At 36.4% G+C, this 26,126-nt stretch overlaps 1 protein-coding gene across 1 annotated transcript in view; it reads right to left on the bottom strand.

Moving 5' to 3' along the window:
* LOC136854049 (uncharacterized) overlaps positions 1-24,453 on the bottom strand; it is a 95,087-nt gene extending 70,634 nt beyond the window's left edge. The window contains exon 1 of the mRNA XM_067130115.1: positions 24,049-24,453. Coding sequence (XP_066986216.1) covers positions 24,049-24,121 — 73 coding nt within the window. The 5' untranslated portion in view covers positions 24,122-24,453. The remainder of the gene's footprint in view (positions 1-24,048) is intronic.
* Between the last annotated feature and the right edge of the window lie 1,673 nt (positions 24,454-26,126).

Raw genomic sequence — 26,126 nt, 5'->3', positions numbered from 1 at the left:
CGGATGTACGTCGAAATATTCAGGAAGGGATGCAAGTGGTATAACAGCTCCTGGTTCCTGGTTCCTGGTTTCTAAGCGCTCACTCCGCAAACACAGTTGCAGGAACACTGCTACACTGTTTGTGATAGGTGCAGAGCTGTTTAGCTTGAAACAGTTTTACTTTATAACTTTTCTCTCTCATGCTGTTATTACATTAGCTTTTATTACATTACTTGAACTGACCCTGAATTCCCTCGTCATTTACAGTTTTAAACGTCTTCAGCTTTACTTTAATTGAAAGTTCATCGGACCGTTTATTTTAATCCTTGACAATTACCCTTTTCTGCAACAAGAATCCCAAACGTTTTCCCTCTGAGATCACAGCCTCTTCTTCTTCTTCTTCTTCTTCTTCTTCTTCTTCTTCTTCTTCTTCTTCTTCTTCTTCTTTCCTTCGGACGCAGAACTTCATTACGTGACGCGGGTCAAGTCATTCATCGCGTAACCTTCTGCATATTTCCAAGACTGCGGTCACCTCGCAAGGCGTTTGGTAATTGAACATCACTCAGTCCCCCTCTGCGATGAAATTGAGTTTGAACGTGTCTGCTAAACTCTTGGACGAATTTTATCCAAGTATTTTGGTGATTGATGGGTATACCTGTTTCAGAGTAACTCGAAAACCTTCACGAATTAGTCGGTGAGTAAAATGAGATCTGATGAAGTTAGTTTATGAATCGTGAAGGTTTTCACTAAAGTTGGATATGGACGCGAATTATATGCGATCTGGGCAAACCTGGTTACTTCTACAATATCTAAAATAAAAGTTAAAAAGTAAATAGTTTTTGACTTCGCTCATTTTTTTTTCATTTCATAATTACCGTGAGATGTTTCTCAGCGGCTGGAATGTTTATGAAAGAATTTTTAAGGTAAGAAAAATCCATAGAATCTCAGAAAAATAGCCATAACTGGATAAAAAGATTCCTGTTCAAAATCGACCCACTTCATTTTACATAAACCAAAGAAAAACTAAAATTGTTATTGTTAAAGCTACCAGATCGTAATTCCTGCTTTTGCCCGACGGAAGAGATTCACAGAATCCACAAACCTCACAGCATTGTCTAGTCACAAGACGTTTTGAAATAAAAGCGTACGATTCATTTTAACGAGCAAAATACCGGGTAAGAGAAAAGGGAGGTTCTGAAATAGAAGCGAATTAATCATTTTAACGAGCAAAATACCAGCTACAGAAAAAAAAAGAACAAGAAGGTCTAGATAATTACCTCGCATAGATTGCCATCACAGTGCCGTGTCTCTGCTACATTCAACGCGGGTTATTGGTCGCGCTAAGACAAAGGCTTTTGGGTCTCGTCTCTTTAATGAACGCTACTCACAGACAGAGAAGCAGCAGCAGCCTTCGTCTGAGCAACAAAACAACGCCCCGCAATAACGCGCACACACCGTCAGGAAAAAAAAAAAATAACGGTAAATTCAAAGCAACACACAACTGTCCGCAGCCATTTGCATTCTAAGTTAAGTAATTACCTGGACAGAATTCGAGTCGCGAAATATTTCGGCCCGAAATTCCGTGGTGGCCTCCTCCGCGTGCGCCCACCCTTTTCCTAAATAGAACCGAGGAAAACAAGCGTTGCGTAATTGCCAGAATTCAGCCGAATGAGACCGAGATTATAAATCTACGGGATGGATCAAATGAGGATTCGAAAGGGTTCGCTGGAGCCTGGTCACAGTTGGGCTTCAAAATCTGGGACGTAGTCGCTCAAAAACCTTTCGCCACTTTTCGGATCTGCTAAAAAATAATCGTTACGATCTTTCGTGAAAGAAACCATATGATTGCGAATGTGCACTATATTTGTTTATTTTTATTTTGTTATTAGTTGTCTTCTTGTCAGACAAGTTGTCTATATGCCTTATACATTTAAAAAATAATAATTTTGTTCATTTGTGAAAGAAACCATATGACTGGAAAGCCACAATTTTTTTTATTTTGTCAGGCAAGTTGTCCATATGTCTTAAACATCTCAAAAAATAATTTTGTTCATTTGAGAAAGAAACCATATGACTGGAAAGCCACAATTTTTTTTTATTTTGTCAGGCAAGTTGTCTACTGTATATGTCTTGAACATTTCAAAAAATAATAATTGTGTTCATTTGTGAAAGAAATCATATGACTGGAAAAGTGCACCACAATTTTTTTTTCATTTTGTTATTAGCATTTTTTTTCTTGTCGAGCAAATTGTCTATATGCATTATACACTATAGGTTCAACTCGAATTTAATATTTTGACGTATATCACACATAAAAGTAGATAAAAAAAAAAAAACATAACAAGAGAGGGTTCTAAACAATAGTAGATGTATACCACTAATATACAGAATATTTCAGGTGAGAGAAAGTGCACTTTCTAAGGTGCACATCCAGAAAATAAGTAAATGAAGATGTGAATAGCAAAAGTTTCTCCACAGAATGAGGGAAGATACAAATTCTGTATGTTTCACATGCCTCCAGTACCGTAACGTTTTCCCACGTTCCAGGATTCTTCTTTCATAAAAAATAATGTTATGTACTCGAAATATTTAGCTTTGCATTTCTACTTTTAAAATCATGTTTTCGTGAAGTTAATTTTAATTTAATTTTTTTTTCTTTTGCTATTTTTACTATTTGATAGGCTGTTCACTTTGTTATTTCATTAAGTGCAGACTGCCACTTCGTATAGAAACGTATCCAGAAATATTAAATGTTAAATTTACCTGTAATTCCGTGCGCCCTGTTGCTGGAAGGGTTGAAACAATTATCGTGAAATCAAAGGAAGACGGGAAAAATTGGCTTATGCTTCATTACGCAAACGAGTCTACGCGAAGGCCAGTGATGAATGCAAAAGGAAAATGTTGTGATTGCTCCAAGGGTATATCAGCTGCTGTTGCTATGACTGACACCTACTAGAGACATGCGCACCACAACTGGACCGTATTCGTTAAACTTTGACGAAAAATGCTCTCGATGACTCGATGACGATACCGTCGAGAGGGACATAAAAAAAGTATTCCATTACTATTCCTATCTTGACTGCAAAAAAAGCCTTTGATAAGTATGATTTCTAACCCCGAATTGTTTCTCCTTTTAAATGCTGAGTGCAGTGACTACGCCCTCTCCCAACCTAAAATAAATCCATTCATTTCGTGATGGTAGGAACAACAGTAATTCTCCCCTAAAGCTATAAGGGGTTCCATCTCTCTCTCTCTCTCTCTCTCTCTCTCTCTCAAACAGTGACTTCACTAACTATCTGTAAAAGGTAGGCTAAATCTGTTTTCCCGAAAGTTCTGAGCAAATTTATTACGTTTAGCCAGCAGGTCTGGGCTAGCAAAATAATCCTATGTAGAAAATATACATGTAAAAAAGAGCTTCAGTATTTCACAATTAGGGCAATTTTAGCATCCGAATTCATAGTCGAATCATTAATACATTCTTTCGAAAGAGTAAAACTTGCACCGTCCTCAGAAAATCATCAGTGAATACGCTAAGAATACACTAAGACCTTGCAACAGGCATTAAGTCAATTAACCCATCCCAAAAGCGATTGGTAAATACCTTTGCTCTTTGCCCGACGTTCTTATGCAAATTGCCGTGCTGCATCAAAAGAGATGTGGAAAGTTGAAGCTTTGTCATTCCAGAACCTGAACTTGGCTGACATTTGCTCGCCTCAATAGCAGAGACAAGTTCACGGCTTTATTTTAGCTGAATAGAGCCCGGGTTTTATCAACTTAATCTAATTTGTTGGTGGGTAGGTGTATGTTTTTCTTTTTTCTTTTTTCCAGTCATTTGTTTTCCTTTTCCAAAACTGCTTTGCAAATGCCACGTTTCTCGAAGCTAATGCTCAATTAGATGTTTATTAATATTCGTTTAAAATTAGTGCTGTTCCCCTTGCAAATCCCAATGTAGATTCTTAAAATATTAGTTATTGCATTACATTACTTTTATATAAAATCACATTCAGTGATAGAGTCAACATTTTTAAAATTTTACTCACATTGTGACAGCTAGTTTAGTAAGGTATGTCCCTAGATAGGTCATCAGATTCAGGACCAATGACCAGCCATGGTTTGGTGATGCATGTAGACGAGGTTACCATGACAAACAGGCCGTATTAAACACTTGGAGACGAAATCGTTCACATGAAAATTACACTGCTTTTGCCGAGTCCCGCCGTGCTGCGAATAGAATTTACCAGGTAGTCGAGAGGAATTACAGTAATTCCTCAAAGAGGAAACTTGAAGGAGTTGCTCAGCTTCATTTGCGGTGGGCCAAATTGACATCACCACTACTGACATATAGTAGATTGGTTACTGGCCCCTAAAGAAAAAAGCTGAACTGCTTCATCGAGCTTTTGAAGCTAAGCAGTCAGCTGAGGATGTGCCTCTCCCTGCTACTTGTCACCCTGAACCTGTTCTTACAAAATTTGCATTTCGCTCCAGGGTTGTTAAGAAAGTTCTTGATAATCTTGGTATTTCTATACAATTTTTAGAAGATTTTTCTTTATGAATTTTAAAGAGCCACAAGTCATTTGTAATGTTCCCAAACTAAAAATCTATGCTAAATTCCCCTTCGTTTCTAATAATGATTTCCGCAAGAAAGTTGTACAGGTCTTTAACCAAGAATTCCCATTCGTAAACCTTAAACTCATCCCAAAAACATCCACTAAGGCTCGGGTCGTTTTTCAGATAACAGGATAGACTGCGTCTTTCTCTAAGTATACCTTAGTTTGACCAGACCACTGAGCTGATTAACAGCTGCTCTCCTAGGGCTTTCTCTAACAAGTAACCCAAGGTGGGGGGGAGGTTAGTGCCGTCAGTGCACCTCATGCGGTGCACTGTAGGCAAAACTTAAGGTTCTTTGCAGCGTCCTTTCGGTCCATAGCTGCAACCCCTTTCATTCCTTTTACTGTACCTCCTTTCATATTCTTTCTTGCAGCTTACTTCCATCCTCTCCTAACTGTTTCACAGTGCAACTGCGAGGCTTTCCTCCTGTTACACCATCCAAACCTTTCTACTCTCAGTTTCCCTTTCAGGCGCTGAATGACCTCATAGGTGCCAGCGCTTGGTCTTTGGCTAGAATTCTATATTCCATTCCATTCTAACGAGTAACGTCATTTATAAACATTCTTGTCTCAAGCGTGAGCTGGGAACCTATACGTGGGATGTACCGGCTGCCTGCCGAATTACCAAAACATAAGTAATCACTCTCAGTCTGCAAAATGCAGATTAACATAAAAAAAAAACTTCAAAATTCAAAATAATAGCTGCAACCCAGCATGAGAACGAGCTCACAACTTTAGAACCTATTTTCATAAAAGCACTCATTCCATCCTTGAATACCCAGACCTCTTCTATATATATATATATATATATATATATATATATATATATATATATATATATATATATATATATGTATATATATATATATATATATATATGTATATGTATATATATATATATATATAGATATGAAATTTTTATCACACCGTGATTTATATATATATTCATGAAGCTACAAGTGTGGCTTAATATCCAGTTCATGATATTCCCGAAGTAGCGTGAATTATATATTAAGCGACATTTGTAGCATCATGAATATATATATATATATATATATGTGTGTGTGTCTGTGCGTGTGTGTGTATGTGTTTGTATATTTGTGTGTGTGTGTGTATATACAGTATATATATATATATATATATATATATATATATATATATATATATATATATATATATATATATATATATATATATATATATATACAGTATATATATATATATATATATATATATATATACATATACATATACATATATATATATATATAGAGAGAGAGAGAGAGAGAGATTTGGATTTCGATATGCAAAACATTAAATAAATCAGTGACGATCTATACAGAAGAAAGAATAAGATTCACCTTTATATTCATAGGAAAAATTTTCTGTGCTGCCATGAAATGTCCTTCAGTCGAGATGCAATATTCTTAAAGTTCGAATTAGCAAACAAGGTCAAAAGAGGTCCACTTTACTTTCCAACTCCCCAGAAGAAAATAACCCGAACCGAAAATAAAATCCTGAGTACAAACTCATAACCACATAATAGTTTTAAAAGGCAAATGGTCGAAACTTCGGCCAACTTCTAAATCTTCGCCGCAAATTGAAGCGACCCAGAAAAAAAAAGGAAGTTTCCCTGTAATTGACAGCAGGTCTAAAGACGACGGACTTGCAGGAACTGTTTTTACCCCCCCTCTCTCTCTCTCTCTCTCTCTCTCTCTCTCTCTCTCTCTCTCTCTCTCTCTCTCTCTCTCTCTCCCCCGACTGAGGAAATCCTTGAAAGAAAGCGCACTTTTCTCTCTTCGCCAACTAACTAGATTTAGTCAATACTCTTTGTTAAAAAAGAAAGCAGCCACCTCTCTCTCTCTCTCTCTCTCTCTCTCTCTCTCTCTCTCTCTCTCTCTCTCTCTCTCTCTCTCTCTAAGCTTTAACGCTTTGCTGAATAAAAAAAAAAAAAGGAAAAATTGATGAGGATTGACAGGGCTTAAGGCAAGTCCCCGTGAAAGGAATACATTGGCAGTAACACAAGGAAGAGGCGAAAGTTTAATGCATTCGCGCAAGAGTGCCTCTGCCCAACGCATCAATCTGCAAATCCCGCTGGCTGGCATTTCAGTTTATCCAATTTCTAGAGTAACTGGCCTGGAATTGAAACACTAGTTTGTAAATAAAGATGTAGAGATTGAATGGATGTCTCTGAAAATACAGGATGGGAATTTGAAAAGACTGTATGGTAAGTTAGAGGAACAGGGCATTAATTCCCAACGATTCAGAATTAGAAAACACAGAGAGAGAGAGAGAGAGAGAGAGAGAGAGAGAGAGAGAGAGAGAGAGAGAGAGAGAGAGAGAGAGAAAGAGAGAGAAGTGGGAGGTTGCGTTGTTTGAAAAATTTTGCCTCTGTTTCAACATATATCATTGTCACACGGCAAAAAAAAATTCATTTGTACGTTGTAATGGCTTTCAGTAATATCAACATCCACTTATCGATGGAATTACTGTCCTTGGGACTGTTTTTCCGTAATTGTGCTTATTAATGCACCAGAGTTATCTTCCGCCTTCGGCCGAGGTCGTGATGACGGAGAAGGCAGACTATTTCATAAACATGCAGGTCATCATAAAATGGTGTTTTATGAGCTTTTATGAGCTCATATCCCGGTCCTTCAAGCAATATAAGTAAGATTCATATTCTCAAGTTTTATGGGGTCATTTATGAGAATTCGCGAAAATGGCCGGGTACTTAACCTTGAGAACTATTTGCATACTATGAAAACGAAAAAAAGAATGAAAATAAGTTTTATGTCACACGTCTTGAAAAAAAAAAAAACATAGGCAACAGTGGAGAAACATCCGTAGCTATGTAACCGTAGTACAAATAAATACAAAATAAAGTTTTACAGAGAGCTTTCGAGAATTTGTCCCTATTTTCGAAAGCTGTCTGTATAGTTTTATTTTCAAATATATTTATAGTTACATAACTGTGGATTTGTTTCTTCGTTGAAACAGAAATAAAAGTTACAATGAATCATTACTATCTAAGCTCTTTTTGACGCCTTCATAACATCTAAACAGAGTTTCTTTCCCAGTCATGATTGAATCCAAGGCCAAGAGAAAGAAAAGGTCTTCTCACTACCCCCAAAATAAAATCCCCCATGTAGGCGGAGCTTTGTCTACCTCCTCATTACGTCAGCAGGTGAATTGCCGTAATGAGCAGGTACCTCTAAGATACGTCATCGCCTACGTGGTTACCCCAGGTGGGAGGCGACTCCACCCAACTGGGTAGACCTTGTCTTTTGGCCTTGACTGAATCTAGACTAGAACCGGATGCTTGTCCCCCCAACGCCCCCGCCCGAATATAACACCGGAAGGGGGTAGTGCCGTCATTGCACCTCATGCGGTGCATTGTAGGCATTACTTCAGGTTCTTTGCAGCGTTCCTTCTTCCCCTAGCTGAAGTCCCTTTCATTCTCTTTACTGTACCTCTGTTCATATTCTCTGTCTACCATCTTTCTACCCTCTCCTAACAGTTGATTCATAGTGCAACTGCGAGGCTTTCCTCCTGTTGCACCTTTCAAACGTTTTAATGTCAATATCCGTTTCAGCGCTGAATGACCTCATAGGTCCCAGCGCTTGGCCTTTGGCCTAAAGTCTGTATTCTACCCAGTTCTATCACCCGAATATAAATGCTTGAAAATATGAGATTGTTCTTCACATTCTGTAGACGCCTGAACGTTCCTGCTAGTGTAAAGGGGAATACTTCAAAATTACCAATAGTTCTTCTGTTACGCTTTAAAGGTGCAAACCAGTCTCCAATTTTTGGTTTTGTTTTAGCGCTGAACAGCCGTTTCTCATAAAGCAAATTTGGATCCTGCCATGGATGACGGAGTTGCTTAATTTCAGCTTTCAAATACGAGTTCAACATTGAAGTGTGGATGTTGGTGGTATTATATACAAACAAGCAGTAAATGTGATTAAATGAATTATATATATATATGTATACTGTTTTCGGTTACATTTACCACTTCTTCGTGAATCGTAAATATTAAAATCAACAACCGGTGAACTCCAAATTCTTCAATTTCTTTATATATATATATATATATATATATATATATATATATATATATATATATATATATATATATATATACTGTATATGTGTACATATATATATACATATAAATATATATAAATATATATTATTTATTTATATATATATATATATATATATATATATAGAGAGAGAGAGAGAGAGAGAGAGAGAGACCCGTCACTTAAAACTTCCAGAACTTTAAGATCATAAAATAGCTTCAAACTTGAAGAATTTCAAAGTCGATAAGCGAAAACCGGGAAGCCAAAACAACTGCAAATCTCGATTACTGGGAGTGCCAGCCAGCTCTTGCTTTCGGTCAAGGATTGCTAAAGTTAGGCTGAAAAGCTGATACGCTTTGCAGTCTTCTTTTTAGTTTTCTGTAAAAGAAAACTATTGTGCCGGATTTGTCTGTCCGTCCGGCCTTTTTATGTCCGCCCTCAGATCGTAAAAACTATTGAGGTTAGAGGGCTGCAAATTGGTTTGTTGATCATCCACCGTCCAGTCATCAAACATACCAAATCACGGCTTTCTAGCCTCAGTAGTTTTTATTTTGTGTAACGTTAATCGTTAGCCATAATCGTGCATCTGACAACTATATAGGACAGGCCACCACCGGCCCGTGGTTAAAGATTCATGGGCCGCGGCACATACAGCATATACCGAAACCACATAAGGATAGACCTATTTTCGGTGGCCTTGATTATACGCTGTACAGAAAACTAGATTGCGCTGAAGAAACTTCGGCGCATTTTTTACTTGTTTTTCCTGTACTTAAGCTGAAACATACTGGAGACGCTGATGCTTTGGCCTAGAGTTTTTTGCGATTTGTCTCAAAGACTTTTATTTCCTGTTTTTTAAAAACAAAAGCCTGCCCGAAACTTGTTGCTATTTTGCTGTAGTTGTCCCCTGTCTAATTAGGGCATTCCTAAACTGCATTTTTTTTTTTTTTAGCCTCCATAAATGCCGTTTATTCTCCAGTTTTTCCATAAGCTAAGTATTGCATTGCTTAAGAGTAAAAAAAAGAACTCACCTTTGCTCAGTGATCTGGTCTTTATTTTATCTGTTAAAAACAATGCATCTCCCTAGCAATATTTCAACAACGGAAATTATTGCAGAAAATCTAAAATTGAAAATCATATCGGCTTTCTTGAAGACTTTTGGAAATTTTGATGCGTACTACGTATATTACAAATATATATATATATATATATATATATATATATATATATATATATATATTATATATATATATATATATATATATATATATATATATATATATATATATATATATACGTAAATAATATTAGTGTCTAGTGTTTCCCAGGGTTGAAGTCTGCAATGTCCCCATCGTAATTCAAAGCAAAAATAAGACTGTTTATCTTCATTTGTAGTATCAGTTATTTCCTTATTAAAATTTTATCGGCCGAACAGAATATCTACGCATTGAATTAGCAAAGAACTGAGTAAGAAATGATTCATCAAAAGAAGATTTTAGGCAACGGGCCGGAGGAATTGTTATATTTCAGACACGATAAACCAGGGCCAAGAGAAAGAGGAGGTCTGCCCACTTCACCCAAATCCCCCATGTAGGGGGAGCTGTGTCTACCTCATTGCGTCAGCAGGCGAATTGCCGTAATGAGTAGGTACCTCTAAGATACGTCATCGCCTACGTAGTTACCCCAGGTGGGAGGCGACTCCGCCCCGTTGCGTAGACCTTGTCTCCTCATTCGCAGGTATTTCTGACACGTCTCCGAATGGGCCATTCTCGTCTAACATGCGGACACATAATGAATAATCCCCACAACCTTGCTCCTGAATGCTCAGAATTGAAAGTAATAATAACAATTAAACATTTATTTTATCAGTGTCCAAAGTCTAATCAGCAGCGAACATCCAGTTTTGGAAACAGATCGATCAGGGAAATTTTGTCAAAAACTTTAACATTTGAAATTATTCAAATTATAAGGGTTTTTGAAAAATTGTAATTTAATTGTCAAAATATAAGTAAAAAATATAAATAAAATAAAAAAAGAAACTTCAACAACATTTGAAATTTATCCATTTATAACGTTTTTGAAAAGTTGTGATTTAATTGACAAAATATAAATAAAAAAAAAGTCCTTTGGGCCAGCTCAGTGGTCTGGTAAAACAATTTTGATAATAATAATAGAAGGAAAGAGCTCCTCGGCTTCTCAACAAGTCTTGTTAGGGATGAGGTTGCTAGACCAACGTCCTTTAATTTTAACCCTAGCAGACGCTGGTGACCATTTACAGTAGCTGGGTGGAGTGGTAGGCACATTCCGGGAGCAGTGCACGGACCTAGCAAACGTGAGCTAAATTCTTCACCAGTCATCTATAGTACCCGCTTTCATTGTGCCTTATCCACGGGTGGCGGTGGGGTCACTACTTCTCGATGCCTGTCTATCCATCAATGTTTATATATCCATCTACACATAAGTATACCTTAGTTTAACCAGACCACTGAGCTGATTAACAGCTACCCGTGAGAGGGCTGGCCCGAAGGATTATATTTATTTTACGTGGGTAAGAACCAACTGGTTACCTAGCAACGGGACCTACAGCTTATTGTGGAATCCGAACCACATTATAACGAGAAATGAATCTCTATCACCAGAAATAAATTTCTCTAATTCTTCATTGGCCGGTCGGAGAATCGAACGCGGGCCCAGCAGAGTGCCATCCGAGAACGATACCAACCCTTCCCAATGAGGAACTCCTCTATACATACATACGTATGTATAGACATCCATCATTTGTAACGATGCACTAGGTCACATTCTTTAAATGAGTAAATCCATGCTTACTGCTATTTATTATTCTTGCAGAGCTCTAAGAAGCTGAAGAACGTACTCAGGAATAGGTGTGCGAATCCACTCTTTCGCTTAGCGACAGCGAAACTATTATTGAATGAAGAGTCGCGTTCCCGAGGCCTTATCTCGCTAACAAATTCGATTAGATTATTTTCGAGCCTTGTCGTGGAAACTGGTATCAAATGATCTCTTCATTCAGGCAGCAACAGTAGCAGCGAGAGAGAAAGAGGAATATGAATAATATTACGTGTTGAACGCGGAGAGATTAAGTTGCTGTTCGTTGATTCGGAAGTAGAATTGAAAATTTCATCATCATATTAAAGATGGGGATTAATATTATTCATAATTTACCCCATAACGAAATATGTGTTAGTGATGAGGCTGCCTCATACTACTGTATTTTGTCATTCAGTTAGAATCTGGGGATAGGTTCCTCGGTTTAGGCTACCATTCGTTTAACTGTTAAAGAAGTTTGTTATTCTAATGTGGTCTACATTACAACGAACTCCGCTACGTGAATTTCATCTTTTAAATTACGTTACTGTTGCTTATACCAATTTTGAAGATGTCAGTGCGATGGCAGTTTTTAGTTTTCTTAGCTGGAAAATACTACTGACTACTAACATAGATTATAATATAGAATATTATTATGGCTTCCTTCAGAGATCCGTTAAGAAAATGCCTTAGCCACGAGAGCCCGGCACATGTCGTCGAAATCATAAAGATTTTGAGTTTCTGATCTTTTCAAAGCTGAAAGAAAGGCAGTCGGGAGGCCTATGGCACTGGCTCCTCATAATTGCTAGTTCAAGTTTCTCTTAATCAAGATTGGTAATTCACTTTCATTTAAAGTCATTCCTTTGCAATGAGGCAAATTCGCTGAGTACAGATAAGCCGGAGAGTCTGGCACTCACTCTGCAGCCCCTTTCGTTCCTTTTATTGTACCTCCTTTCATATTCTGTTTCTTCCATCTGACACTCCACCCTCTCCTGACAGCTGATTCATAGTGCAACTGTAAGGTTTTCCTCCTGTTATACCTTTCAAACCTTTTACTGTCAGTTTCCGTTTCAGCGCTGAATGACCTCATAGGCCACAGCGCCTGGCCTTTGGCCTAAATTCTGTACTCAGTTCAGTTCAATTCAACTAATGCTTAAAATATCCGGTAGGTGAATCATTCAGCCTAGCAAAGATTACGCCTCTAATCAGTGTAATTAGCTCGGAATTTGATGTCAGGTTGTTGCATGTGCTTGAAAAGACGCCATAAGTGCACACTGAGATAACAGAGCATAATCAAAATTCGTCAGACGAAATCCGTGAATTTAGTTCTCATGTGATACTTATATTACTATTATGGGGAAAACATTGTTATCATTCGAAAGGAAATTGTGTCAAATACTGTATTCCTGAAGGTATTCAAAAGAAGTAAAATTATTTTTCACAGGTTCGGTAACATTTATCTCCAAGACTGTCCTTTCTGTCCTAACACAAAACTGGCACAGCTAATTACGGGATAATATCCTAAACAATATTAGAAGCAGGTACTGTAAAAGTTTTGCTCTGTGAACATTAACAGTCTGGCTTGGGCTGCAATCCAGCTTCCAAAACCAAAGGATAATTTCTCTCCCTTTGCTCCTCGTTCTTGAATGAAATCTCCATTCAGCTAGTCAGCCATTACTAGTGAGCAATGTATGGGCATTCAGAACCAGCAAAATATGGATATTATAATCCACTTTATGTTTATATTGGCCCCTTTTTTTGCAAGTTATCCTGAATAAAGTAGAGAAAAGGTGTCCTGACAGTAATGGGGAAGTGGGCCTAAAATGGTGTTCAAAATACTTGGCCTTGCTGAGAATGATAAGAGTAGGCTAAGTGGTAAAGTTGTGAGAGCAGATCTCGGGAGCAAACAAGTAGAAAATGCACCGAAGAAACTTCGGCGCAATCGAGTTTTCTGTACATTGTATGATCAAGGCCACCGAAAATAGATCCATCTTTCGGTGGTCTCGGTATAAGGCTGTATGAGCCGCGGCCCATGAAACTTTAACCAAGGGCCGGTGGTGGCATGGCCTATATCGTTGCCAGAAGCACGATTATGGCTAACTTTAACCTTGAATAAAATAAAAACTTCAGAGGTTAGAGGGCTGCAATTTGCAATGTTTGATGATTGGAGGGTGGATGATTAACATTACCAATTTGCAGCCCTCTAGCCTCAGTAGTTTTTAAGATCTGAGGGCGGACAGAATAAAGTGCGGAGGACAGACAAAGCCGGCACAATAGTTTTCTTTAACAGAAAACTAAAACTAGTGACAATTATGTTATATAAGCTTTCGGGCGAGTAATTATAATGATTATAATGAATAATGTTATTATGAGTTGTGTACCACTAATAAGGATGTGATCATGATTAATGAACCTTTGATGGTAATGACCTGTTATGAGTAATGAATAATTAATGACAGCCTGATAATCACTTATCAGTGTTGATTATACTATACTGTATTATGATTAAATAAATTATTGACAAACAGGGATTACTCATGAAACTAGAACAACATACTATACACCATGGGGTTAGTGTTCATAATTGCCATTCAATTTAAGCGTTTGGTAAAAATACGCGTGTAGGCTACTGTTATCATAATTGATAAATAATTCTTAACTTCCATAATGAAGGGTGCGTAATATAAACTGTAAAATGAACATTAACGTGATTTAGTAAAAGTGAAATATAGAGAGGAGGGATTCATCGTTAGCCATAAAGCTTTTCGTGCGTGATTGAAATGTAAGAATGATCACAATATTTCAATGGATGACTTTGTTAAAAGCAAAATGGATCAGCCCGAAGTCATAAGTCATAAACTGTTATTTTTTTTCTTACTCGATTGAAATTACTGGTTACTTAAACATATGGAATGGAATGGAATAGAATAGAGTTTAGGCCAAAGGCCAAGCGCTGGGACATATGAGGTCATTCAGCACTGGAAAGGAAATTGAGAATAGGTAGGTTTGAAAGGTGTACCAGGAGGAAAACCTCGCAGTTGCTCTTTGCAGTTACTGTTAGGAGAGGGTGGATAGCAAGATGGAAGAAAAATAATATGAATGGAGGTACAGTAATGGGAATGAAAGGGGTTGCAGCTAGGGGCCGAAGGAAGGGACGCTGCAAAGAACCTTTAGTAATGCCTGCAGTGCACCCCGTGAGGTGCACTGACGGCACTAACCCCCTACGGCGGTTACTTCAACATAATTCAGCAATACAATATTCGTAAGAACTTTCGAAGATAGACGGCCTGTTTCAGTAAGACGGCCATACAGACAGATTTGATTGCGTTCTAGTAAGCAGTTTTAAAAACATGTCTTTCAGTTTGATTCAGTTTGATGAAGTGGACTTTCACTGTGAATCACGAGACAGGCCCCAATAATATTTTGAGAGAGACTGTAGAGGTTGAGTGTAAAGACGAAAATATTGCCAATTAAATTGTCGTGCATTTAGATACCAAGATGAGGCAAAGCAAATTTGGGATGAAAGGCATCTGTTTTTATTTATATATATATATATATATATATATATATATATATATATATATATATATATATATATATATATATATATATATGTGTGTGTGTGTGTGTGTGTGTGTGTGTGTGTGTGTGTGTGTGTGTGTGTGTATATATACACATATATATTAATTTATTTACTTAATATTTTTGACAGGGAAGGGACTTTTTTTATTCAACTTTGTTACACATTTACATTACTGTAGAACCGTCTCGAAACCGGAATGCAACCTTAGATGAATTTTAACTCTATCTAATGTCCGATAGCTGACTTCAAAGTAAAAGGAGATATAAATGCCAGTCTCTTACTGTCATGGACTTATCCCTGATATTGATTCCCTTATATACTTTCTTTCGTAACTAATTGAATTCTCTTGATGAATTGCAGGAAATACATATCAGAAATTCATATCATGAACTATACTCACCATTATACACCTAACTAAAAATTACGATAGGAATTAACACACTCTCAGGACTAATCTTTCATTATGCTCGTTCTCCATTTTTTTATGTGAGACTGTTACAGTATATGGTTTTTTAATAAATGCATAATAATTTTAGGTTCTGGAGACGACGTGTCTCTTCACCTGATAAAATAACTTTCTTCGAACAAAACCTCATGTTTAGGCCAATTTCTTTCTCAGTCATTTCTTTTTTGGCGTTCATGCCGTGTATAAGAGGAAGCGTTCAAGCGGTTTTTGGCCAGGTATAAAAGGCAGTGTTCAAGCGGTTTTTCGCCAGGTATAGCAGGCAGCGTTCAATCGTTTTTCACCAGATGTAAAAGGCAGCGTTCAAGCGGTTTTTTTTTTTTTTTACCAGATGTAAAAGGCAGCGTTCAAGCGGTTTTTCGCCATGAATGAAAGTCAGCGTTCAATCTTTTTTTTTTTACCAGATGTAAAAGGCTGCGTTCAAGAGGTTTTCACCAGGTATAAAAGGCATCGTTCAAGCTGTTTCTCACCGGATGTAAAAGGCTGCGCTCAAGAGGTTTTCACCAGGCATAATAGGCAGCGTTCAAGCGGCTTTTCGCTAGGTATAAAAGACAGCGTTCAGTCGTTTTTCGCCAGATGTAAAAGGCTGCGTTCAAGAGGTTTTCACCAGGTATAAAAGGCAGCGTTTTCAAGCGGTTTTTCGCCAGCTATAAAAAGCAGCGTTTTCAAGCGGTTTTTCTCCAGCTATAAAACGCAGCATTCAAGCGGTTTTTCGCCAGTTATAAAAAGTAGCATTCAAGTGGTTTTTCGTAGGCATGAGGCGCATGAAGATGAGCCTAGGACACAGCAGTAATAAACCACGACACCAAAAAAGGGAGGAATTTACCCACATCAGAAAGCAGGATTCGACCATATGAAAGCTCCTCATGTTCGCATAACTTTCGTCTCTCAGATATGAACACCACAGTCAGTGGCACGTTTAGAAACAATTTATTTTCCTTTTCTTTACTCCTATACGTTCTTTTTACATGCCTTTATTTAACTTGACTTCTGCGTCTGTTTGTCTGTCTGTCTGTTTGTTTGGGTCAAAACATGTAACTCAACTTTCGACCTGTTCGCTTCGTCCGATGGACTTGAAATTTTACATGGTTACTCAATCCCGGTGACAATACAACCTTAAATGGTCAGTAGGTCAGCACTGACCTCTAATGACCCTACAGTGACCTATCCCAATATCTCAGGATTTGTATGACACTTTTCAGATTTTTCACAACTTTTTTGATTCGGTAGAATAAGTTAACAACTCTACGGAATTTTATACCTTCGTTGGCTCGACAGGATATCAGTTTCGTTAGCTACACTCATAAATCGGTTACAGTTCCTGTCAAAACTAGAAAGTATAAAATAAAAATATATTTTTAAAAAATTTAAAACACGCTTTTATTAAAATGCACTAAAAAGTGAAAAATATATTTTTTTGAGACACACCAGGATTTTCTTACAATTAATCATGTCTACAAAAATAAAAGCGTGGGCGCCAAACATGGAAGGAAATGCGACAAGAAATAAAAAAAAGATATTTTTTTTTGTAGCACTCCCTTCCATGTTTGGCGCCCACGCTTTTACTTTTGCAGACATGATTAATTGTAAGAAAATCCTGACGTGTCTCAAAAAATTTATTTTTTACTTTTTAGTGCATCTTAATAAAAGCGTTTTAAAATTTTGTCTTTTATATTTGTTTATCGAGGACTCAAAGGGAAGATAACAAAAGACATTAAAGGTGTAATTGCATACCCGAATTGATACATGAATGTGAACTTAATGCGAAATAGCAGGGATGATGAAAATAAGACAGTGCAATAATGTAATAAGAATAATGTTGAGGATGAGATCTTAATTATAAAAGATAAGATGAGCTTGAAATTGCTACGGTATTAAAACTTAATCAGACTGGTCGGATGAAAAGAAGCAAAATGAGATGTACAGTGTTTAAGCCCTTGCTGTAATTCCACCTTTCGTAAAAAACAACAATCTCTATAAAGTATATCCATTTCCAGATGATCTTAGCGCCCTGCAGCAAGGATAAAGTGAGAGAAAACCCGAATTGCCAGAGTAGTTTTTTTTCCAAACTCCCATTAGCAGATATATCACTGGTAGAAAGTTACTAAAATCAACCAGGTGCTACTTTGGCTTGTTATCTACGCGTCACCTACTCCGAGGTGCTAGTACTAAACATGGCGGAAGCTCCTTGGGACGACCTGTTTAGTATAGCCCCTCGGGGATCAAAGTATTATATACACCCGTTTCTATATTGTGTGGTCGACAAATTTTTTATATTAATAAACGATAGGTATCTTCGTGCGGCCGTCTACTTTACAATTACCTCACGGTGTTTAGTACTGGCACCTCGGAGTAGATGACGCGTTAATAACACGCCAAAGTAGCACTAGCATTTTTTTTTTTACCGAAACAATGTAGGCGATAGTGACGGAAGTAATACAATTATTGAACGTTGAAAATGGAACCTTAGGACTATTTCATTTGCTACTACTTGCTCGGGCACGTAAGCGTGCAAATCAAATGAACTGTACTGACATTATGTGCACTTGTCCACTGCAACATCAATAATACAAAGTCAAATGCTCTGTGAATGACGATTGCTGTCTGCAGGCATATAAATACTAGTGATGGCTACAGCAAACAGTTTCTGATCACTTGTCGTGTAATTCTCTTTTTCAAGTACAAGAAAGACGAGTTTTATACGTACATAAATATAGATAGATAGACAGATAGGTTGATAGATAGATGTATATATATATATATATATATATGCCTATATCTACATTGTACATATAGATAGAAAGATATAGGAATATACATATATATACAGTATGTATATATATATATATATATATATATATATACTGTATATCTCGCCCTCTGTGTGTATATGTGTGTGTGTGTATTGATATATACTGTGTGCAAACGTTTCTAGACTGTCTTATACCTTGATTCATACCAACGAGGTGTAATGAATTGTTTATAGCTCTTCGAGATGAATTCTGTAAAATCTTCACAATATCAGTAACATGATACTTTCATTCCAATATTCTCCTTTTCTACCGGGGCAAAGCTTATTCCACCAAAGTGACAATTCCAGCGAATATTAATATATTACCATCAGGGTGCATAAAAGCACCGAGCGTTGGAAAACTATTTACAAGGACGCTTCCATGATGCAAGAGTTCCCCGTCGATAATTCCACAGTCGAGAGCAGAAATAGACGATAACGCTTACATTACATATATCCATCTCTGTGAAGCGACGAATCGCGGACAACAAAAATCTCCTCCGGTAATAAATAGCTCTTGATGAGTCGATCATTCCTTCATATTTAATTTCAGGCGGCTTCTGTGTGTTTATCTGACCCTGACATACACGTCCTTGTTATCGGGTTAGCGAGGTTTAAGTTGTGGTGGATGGGAAGAGTCTGGGCTGTTAATCGGGAGAGGATCAGTCCTCCCTCCTCTCTCTCTCTCTCTCTCTCTCTCTCTCTCTCTCTCTCTCTCTCTCTCTCTCTATCTATATATATATATATATATATATATATATATATATATATATATATATATATATATATATATATATATATTAGTTAAGCATACCTTAGTTTAACCAGACCACTGAGCTAATTAACAGCTCTCCTAGGGCTGGCCCGAAGGATTAGACTTATTTCACGCGGCTAAGAACCAATTGGTTACCTAGCAATATGCTTAAAAAAATCACAGTAGATGCACGTGACTTCAGTGTATAAGCGAATCCCTGTCATTTTCCTATGGGATTCGCTTATACATATATATATGTATATGTATATATATATATATATATATATATATATATATATATATATATATATATATATATATATATATATATATATGTGTGTGTATATATATATACGTATATTTTGGTGTGTGCGTATGTGTCTGTGTGTGTATGTCGCAGTTTCTTTTTACCTTGTGGTTCACAGTTATTTTCTTAACGGTGACGGAAAATTCTTTCTTGCAGTCACCTGTGCCCATTTGGGTAAATGGTCACAGGTGACTCCAGCAAGTCTGACGTTGTCGCCTTAAACCGTGATCGAATCTTGTGATGTTATCCGTATTTTATGCGTTCATTGGCAGGTCGACTGTACTATGTAGCACCCAGAGTATGAAGGGCACAGTTCTTAGCAAACTCTTCCCAAAAGATTTACTGTTAAGCAGAACGTAACACCTTTGCAACCTCACCGCTAAGAAAAAATTCTTATAGGGAAATACACACGGACACATACATACAGTATATAGGGTGTGGTTGCCGGGGTATATAGATAGATATATATATATATATATATATATATATATATATATATATATATATATATATATATATATATATATATATATATATATATATGTATATATATATATATATTTATTATATATATAAATATATATATAAATTAAATATACATATAAATAAATATATATGTATATATACATTATATATATATATATATACTGTATATCTGTTCATTTATATGAATATTTAATTAAATATACTGTATATGTACATACATAAATTTATATATATATATACATATATATATATATATATATATATATATATATATATATATATATTATATATATATATATATATATATATATATATATATATATATCCCTATACACAATATAAGATTTTCATCTTTTTCAAATTATTTCCTTGCAAAGGCACATCTGATTTATGATAGGTAGTAAACCTTGTTATCAACAGAATATCATATGATACTGCAGCCAAGGATAATTATCACGCTTGAGAGCATATAACCCCGAGACCATCTCGAAAGGTCAGGGTCGTTGGGCTAATAACCTTGTTGTCACTGTAGGTTTTCTGTTTAGAAAACGGAGGCTCACTGCTAGTGCAACCTTTATTAAAGGGTCAACGCATTTATTATTTATTATATATATATATATATATATATATATATATATATATATATTATATATATTTATATACATATATCCATATATATACATATATTTATTTATATATATACATATATAATATGTATACATATATATATATATATATATATATATATATATATATATGTATATATATATATATTAATATGTATAGTTGTATGTTTTGTATGTACGTATGCTCCAAATCCATCAGCTTTTACTAAACTCAGAAAGTTGTTTCACATTAGACCTTTTGTTATAGGAAATTGATGGAAGATGAGATTAATTTAAAGTCGTTTATGATTACCAGAAATTTTTACCGTATATATTACCCTGGAGCCTTTCCATCAGCAAGACTTACCTTACACGGTCTGGTCGATCATTGATTAAACTGGCAACGCATAAACTATCCAGCTGGCATTCCTACTAGCTCCTGGTTGTTTTCCGTTTTTCAAAATTCATTTTCACTCTTTTTATCCTAAACAGTTACTGCCTCGAAAGTCTTCACATTTTCATTAACCCCTTACTGTAGATTCTCGTGTGATCCAATCCCGTGTCTTTTTAATACCCTGCATTAAAGACTCTTTGAAAGGATCCTCTTAGTCAGGTCAAAGTTGCATTTATTTTCTCTTCAAACGGCATCTTTTCATTTTCAGTTTTAATTTTCTGAAAAGAAAACTATTGTGCCGGCTTTGTCTGTCCGTCCGCACTTTATTCTGTCCGCACTTTTTCTGTCTGCCCTCAGATCTTAAAAACTACTGAGGCTAGAGGGCTGCAAATTGGCATGTTGATCATCCACCCTCCAATCATCAGACACTAAATTTCAGCCCTCTAGCCTCAGTAGTTTTTATTTTATTTAAGATTAAAGTTAGCCATAGTCGTGCTTTTGGCAACGCAACAACACAGGCCACCACGGCCGGCTGAGAATGTCATGGGCCGCGGCTGAAACAGTATTATACCGAGACCACCCAAAGATAGATCTATTTTCGGTGGCCTTGATTATGCGCCTGTACAGAAAACTTGATCGCGCCGAAGAAACTTCGGCGCATTTTTTACTTGTTTATTTTAATATTCATGTTCTCATTATCTTCTCTACATTGACTTCCCTGAAGAACAAGTATTTTTTTTTTACTCATGTTCTCACACAAATTCACCCGAAAAAAATTCTTTACTTTGTATTTTCCTTTAATTTTCACTAAACCTCATCTGTCTTACAGCTCTACACGGTCCTATCCCGCAATTGCAATTGAAAATAGCAAAAACTTTTCTCTTCAGTCAACTCCTCATTTCTTTACCCGAATACACAGTCCTCTCCTTTCTCTTTCTCATAAGCCAATACCCTTGCTGTCCGAATGACCACATAGTTGCACCTTTCAAACTCCAAAGCAAGACTTGCCCCCTCAGCATCGTTGAGCTGATATACTTTTCATCCAGTCTCGAAATGAGTTGTTCCTTTTCCTTTCGCATCAAACTCACGTATCTTGATTACGTTCTCACAACTGCCGAGCCTCTCCTCTCTCATTACAGCTTCATTCCTCGGGAATTCCTCGAGACATTCCACCTCGCACCATTGCGCCCATCAGAGCTTGCTTAAGCATCTATTCCCTGTTAACAAAGAAGCTAAAAAACTTTCTCTCTCTCTCTCTCTCTCTCTCTCTCTCTCTCTCTCTCTCTCTCTCTCTCTCTCTCTCTCTCTCTCTCTCTCTCTCTCTCTCTCTCTCTCTCTCTCTCTCTCAAGTAGGATTACGAATAATCTTCCTTTTCAGGCAGCAATTTTCCGACAATCAGGTCCTTTTCAGAATACATTTCTACAGGACCCTTTCACTACAGGCCCCCTGAACCTTCCCATGACCAACAAACAAAAGGAAAACACACACTCTCTCTCTCTCTCTCTCTCTCTCTCTCTCTCTCTCTCTCTCTCTCTCTCTCTCTTTCTCTCATCTCTTTGCTGTCCGAATGACCACATAGTTGCACCTTTCAAACTCCAAAGCAAGACTTGCCCTCAGCATCGTTGATATGATATATTTCATCCAGTCTCGAAATGAGTTGTTCCTTTATTTCGCATCAAACTCACGTATCTTGATTACGTTCTCACAACTGCCGAGCCTCTCTCTCTCATTACAGCTTCATTCCTCGGGAATTCCTCGAGACATTCCACCTCGCACCATTGCGCCCATCAGAGCTTGCTTTAAGCAGCAGTCTGCTTAAGCATCTATTTCTGTTAACTCTCTCCTCTCTCTCTCTCTCTCTCTCTCTCTCTCTCTCTCTCTCTCAAGTAGGATTACGAATAATCTTCCTTTTCAGGCAGCAATTTTTCCGACAATCAGGTCCATATTTTCAGAATACATTTATACAGGACCCTTTCACTACAGGCCCCCTGAACCTTCCCATGACCAACAAACAAAAGGAAAACACACACACTCTCTCTCTCTCTCTCTCTCATATCTCTCTCTTATTTATGTTATGGCATTTATATATATATGTTATATTATATATATATATATATATATATATATATATATATATATATATATATATATATATTGATGTGAGAATCTGTCTAAGTGGAGTGTTGTAAGAATTTCGACTTATAGTCCTTTACTTAGCAGTCTGCTTAAAGGATTATCGAAAATTTGCAGTTATCCATTGTTTTCTTTCGTGGATTTTGCCTTTATTTATATATTCATCATGTTCCATATTTTCATGATTAAGGCTCATTGCACACACACATATATATATATATATATATATATATGTGTGTGTGTGTGTGTGTGTATGTGTTTGATGTACATCTGGAAAATATGTAAATTTCATGTTTAAATCTTTAGCGGATGTATGAATTTGAGTTATACAGCATTTTTTTGTTTTTTATTTGTCTGAGTAATTTAGTTTTTATTGGTAACATTGAAATTAGTCAACTTTCATGAATTATCCAGCGAACAACGGTTACAACAATTATTTTACACTGGAAAATATATAAATAACTTTGTTTCAAATGTCTAGGTGTACAGTAGATAATTTCCTTTTTTATTTTTCTTTGTCAAATTTCTTTTTGATGTACTTGAAATTATGCCTTATTAATACCTTTATGATGAATTAGTTAATTTAAGTAACCGTAGCTATTTATTGGGGGAAAATGTAATAAAATGTATATATATATATATATATATATATATATATATATATATATATATATATATATATATATATATATATATATATATATATGTGTGTGTGTGTGTGTGTGTGTGTGTGTGTGTGTATGTATATTATAATTTACTTTACCGTGAAACCTTTGTATCTTCACTTTAATCTAATTGTGAAAAGTGTAAAAACTGCTTTCATTAAGTTTCAGTTTTTTTTTTTTGTCTTTGAAACTTGGTATTGCATATGAAAATGGCATTGAAAATTATTTGTTAATATTATTTTGCGCATCCTTTTAAAACAAGACCTGATTTCTTTAAATTGACCCTGAACATCGAAAAGACGGTGTTGACCCCAGGCTCTGTGACGCCCAGGACCTGGCGTTGACCTACCTCCAATACAGATGACCTACCTCCAATGCAAAAGACGAAAATGATGAAACAGGTCAAAATCTTTGAGGAGGCGCCTTCCATTTTCCTCGACATTTATGCAGAGAACTTATTCCTCCAATATAGCCTTGTACATTTTGGATTTCAATTCATTTTCCCTCGCGGCATTCGTAATGCAAATCTTTCGAAGTTAAAATCATGAAGAAAGTTTCATCTTGACGAATTTCAGTTGCTCGAACCTTGTTCAGTAATTAGTTCATATCCCAAGGACTGCACTTTAATACCAGACACAATCTTTGTCGATAACGAAGCAAACGCATTTAAGAAAGAATCACATATGATTAAAAAAGTATGGTTACAGCGCGCCGAAGGACCTGAGCTACGAGGTCCGCCTCCCGTGACGGTTTGTTGACAACTGGCCTCCTCCAATCGAGAAGATGCTGGTGAGTAATAGGGGTCAACTGGAAACCGCTTGCTCGAATTGCGATCAGCGTAGGCTTCTGGACAAGTAGCGGTGAAAGCATTCCGATAAGAGCATTTCTTCCTTCTTTTCCATTGTAAAACTGTGAACAAAATCTCTGCAGTTCAAGTGAAAAGGATCCTAAAGGAGTTGCGTCGACGTATGAATCGCCGTCATACGTCAGGCAGCGACTGAGGATCGTTTGACTATGCACGTGCTCTCTGCGGCCAGGTGGCGTTCGGTCATATGGCCAGGTAATTATCGAGAACGCATGAAATCATAAATTTTCCCGTCTGGAAAACTTATAACGCGATGCGTTCACTTATGAATAACAAAAAAAATCGCCTTTTTTTTTTTACGTGATAATTGTATCGCTGGCAATTTGCTTCAGACGTATCGTTAGTGACCAAGTTCAGGAGAAAACGAACCTTTCGACTGTAGATCGTCGTATTTAACCCAATTAAAAACGTTTTTGTTGTATATTACATTCAAGAAAGCATATTTATGAATTGTGAGTCATCATCATTGTTACTATATATCTGTTTCAAAATCTGTGCATAAGCCTTCACGAAAAGTGTAAGCTACATGACACTCAGGTTTATATGTATATACATATATATATATATATATATATATATATATATATATATATATATATATATGTGTGTGTGTGTGTGTGTGTGTGTGTGTGTGTTTATATATATACATATATCTATACATATATATTTGTATATATACATATATATTAATATGTATACCTGTATGTTTGTATGTACGTATGTATATATATATATATATATATATATATATATATATATATATATATATATATATATATATATATATAATAAGAAGACGTAACGTGCAGAGTACCCTCAAGGGAGAAAACGTCCGAGGTCTCTGAGACGCCACTCCGGGGAGTGACTGAAACAAAGTAATAACGCTGAGGGGAAACCTTAGGCAACAGTTACCTCATTAACAATGTCCAAAGTTCAAGACTGACTCAATCGACTTTCTGATTCATTTTGCAGGCTTCAAAATTTAGTTCAAAAGCAAAAGGCACTGTCGTATTTAAACAGAAATATCTTAGAACCTGAATTACTAATTATCCCTTTCTGAGGCTCTGCTCCGCCAACGAGCCATATATTAATTATGTATTCCCTTACATTTATAGTTGCCGTACATCGACGTTGTAACTGTAAATTCATTTATTCGGCAATGAATATGCAACGGCTTTTATTAGTTCCGTTCCGTCCAGATTAATCGTGCATTCATCTCGCCATATGTCGCTCTTATTCTCATTTGTAATGCGCCTTGTGCTTCTGAAAAAATGCCTGTAACATTATTAGTACACTCATCACATTATCGACTGAAAGAAAATGCACACAAGGGATAGGAGAGAAAAGGGTAACGCATGACATGCTTTAGTATATGAATTAATAATCGAAAATAATTATAAATACTGCAATTGAGTAATGTGGCAAAATAGCCAATCAAAAAAATATATTTTTTAAACTAGTGAAAGAAAACTAACATTGAATGATAATTGCTCACCAAATTTGCAACGGGATGAATTAGACCAAATTCTTATTCTAAGTCACTCCTTAACAAACAAAAAAAAAAGCAAAGCGTAAATTATCA

This window comes from Macrobrachium rosenbergii, chromosome 28 (assembly GCF_040412425.1).
Source record: "Macrobrachium rosenbergii isolate ZJJX-2024 chromosome 28, ASM4041242v1, whole genome shotgun sequence".
NCBI lineage: Eukaryota > Metazoa > Arthropoda > Malacostraca > Decapoda > Palaemonidae > Macrobrachium > Macrobrachium rosenbergii.
Note: the sequence above shows the minus strand (reverse complement) of the source record. Positions and strands in the feature narration are given on the sequence as shown.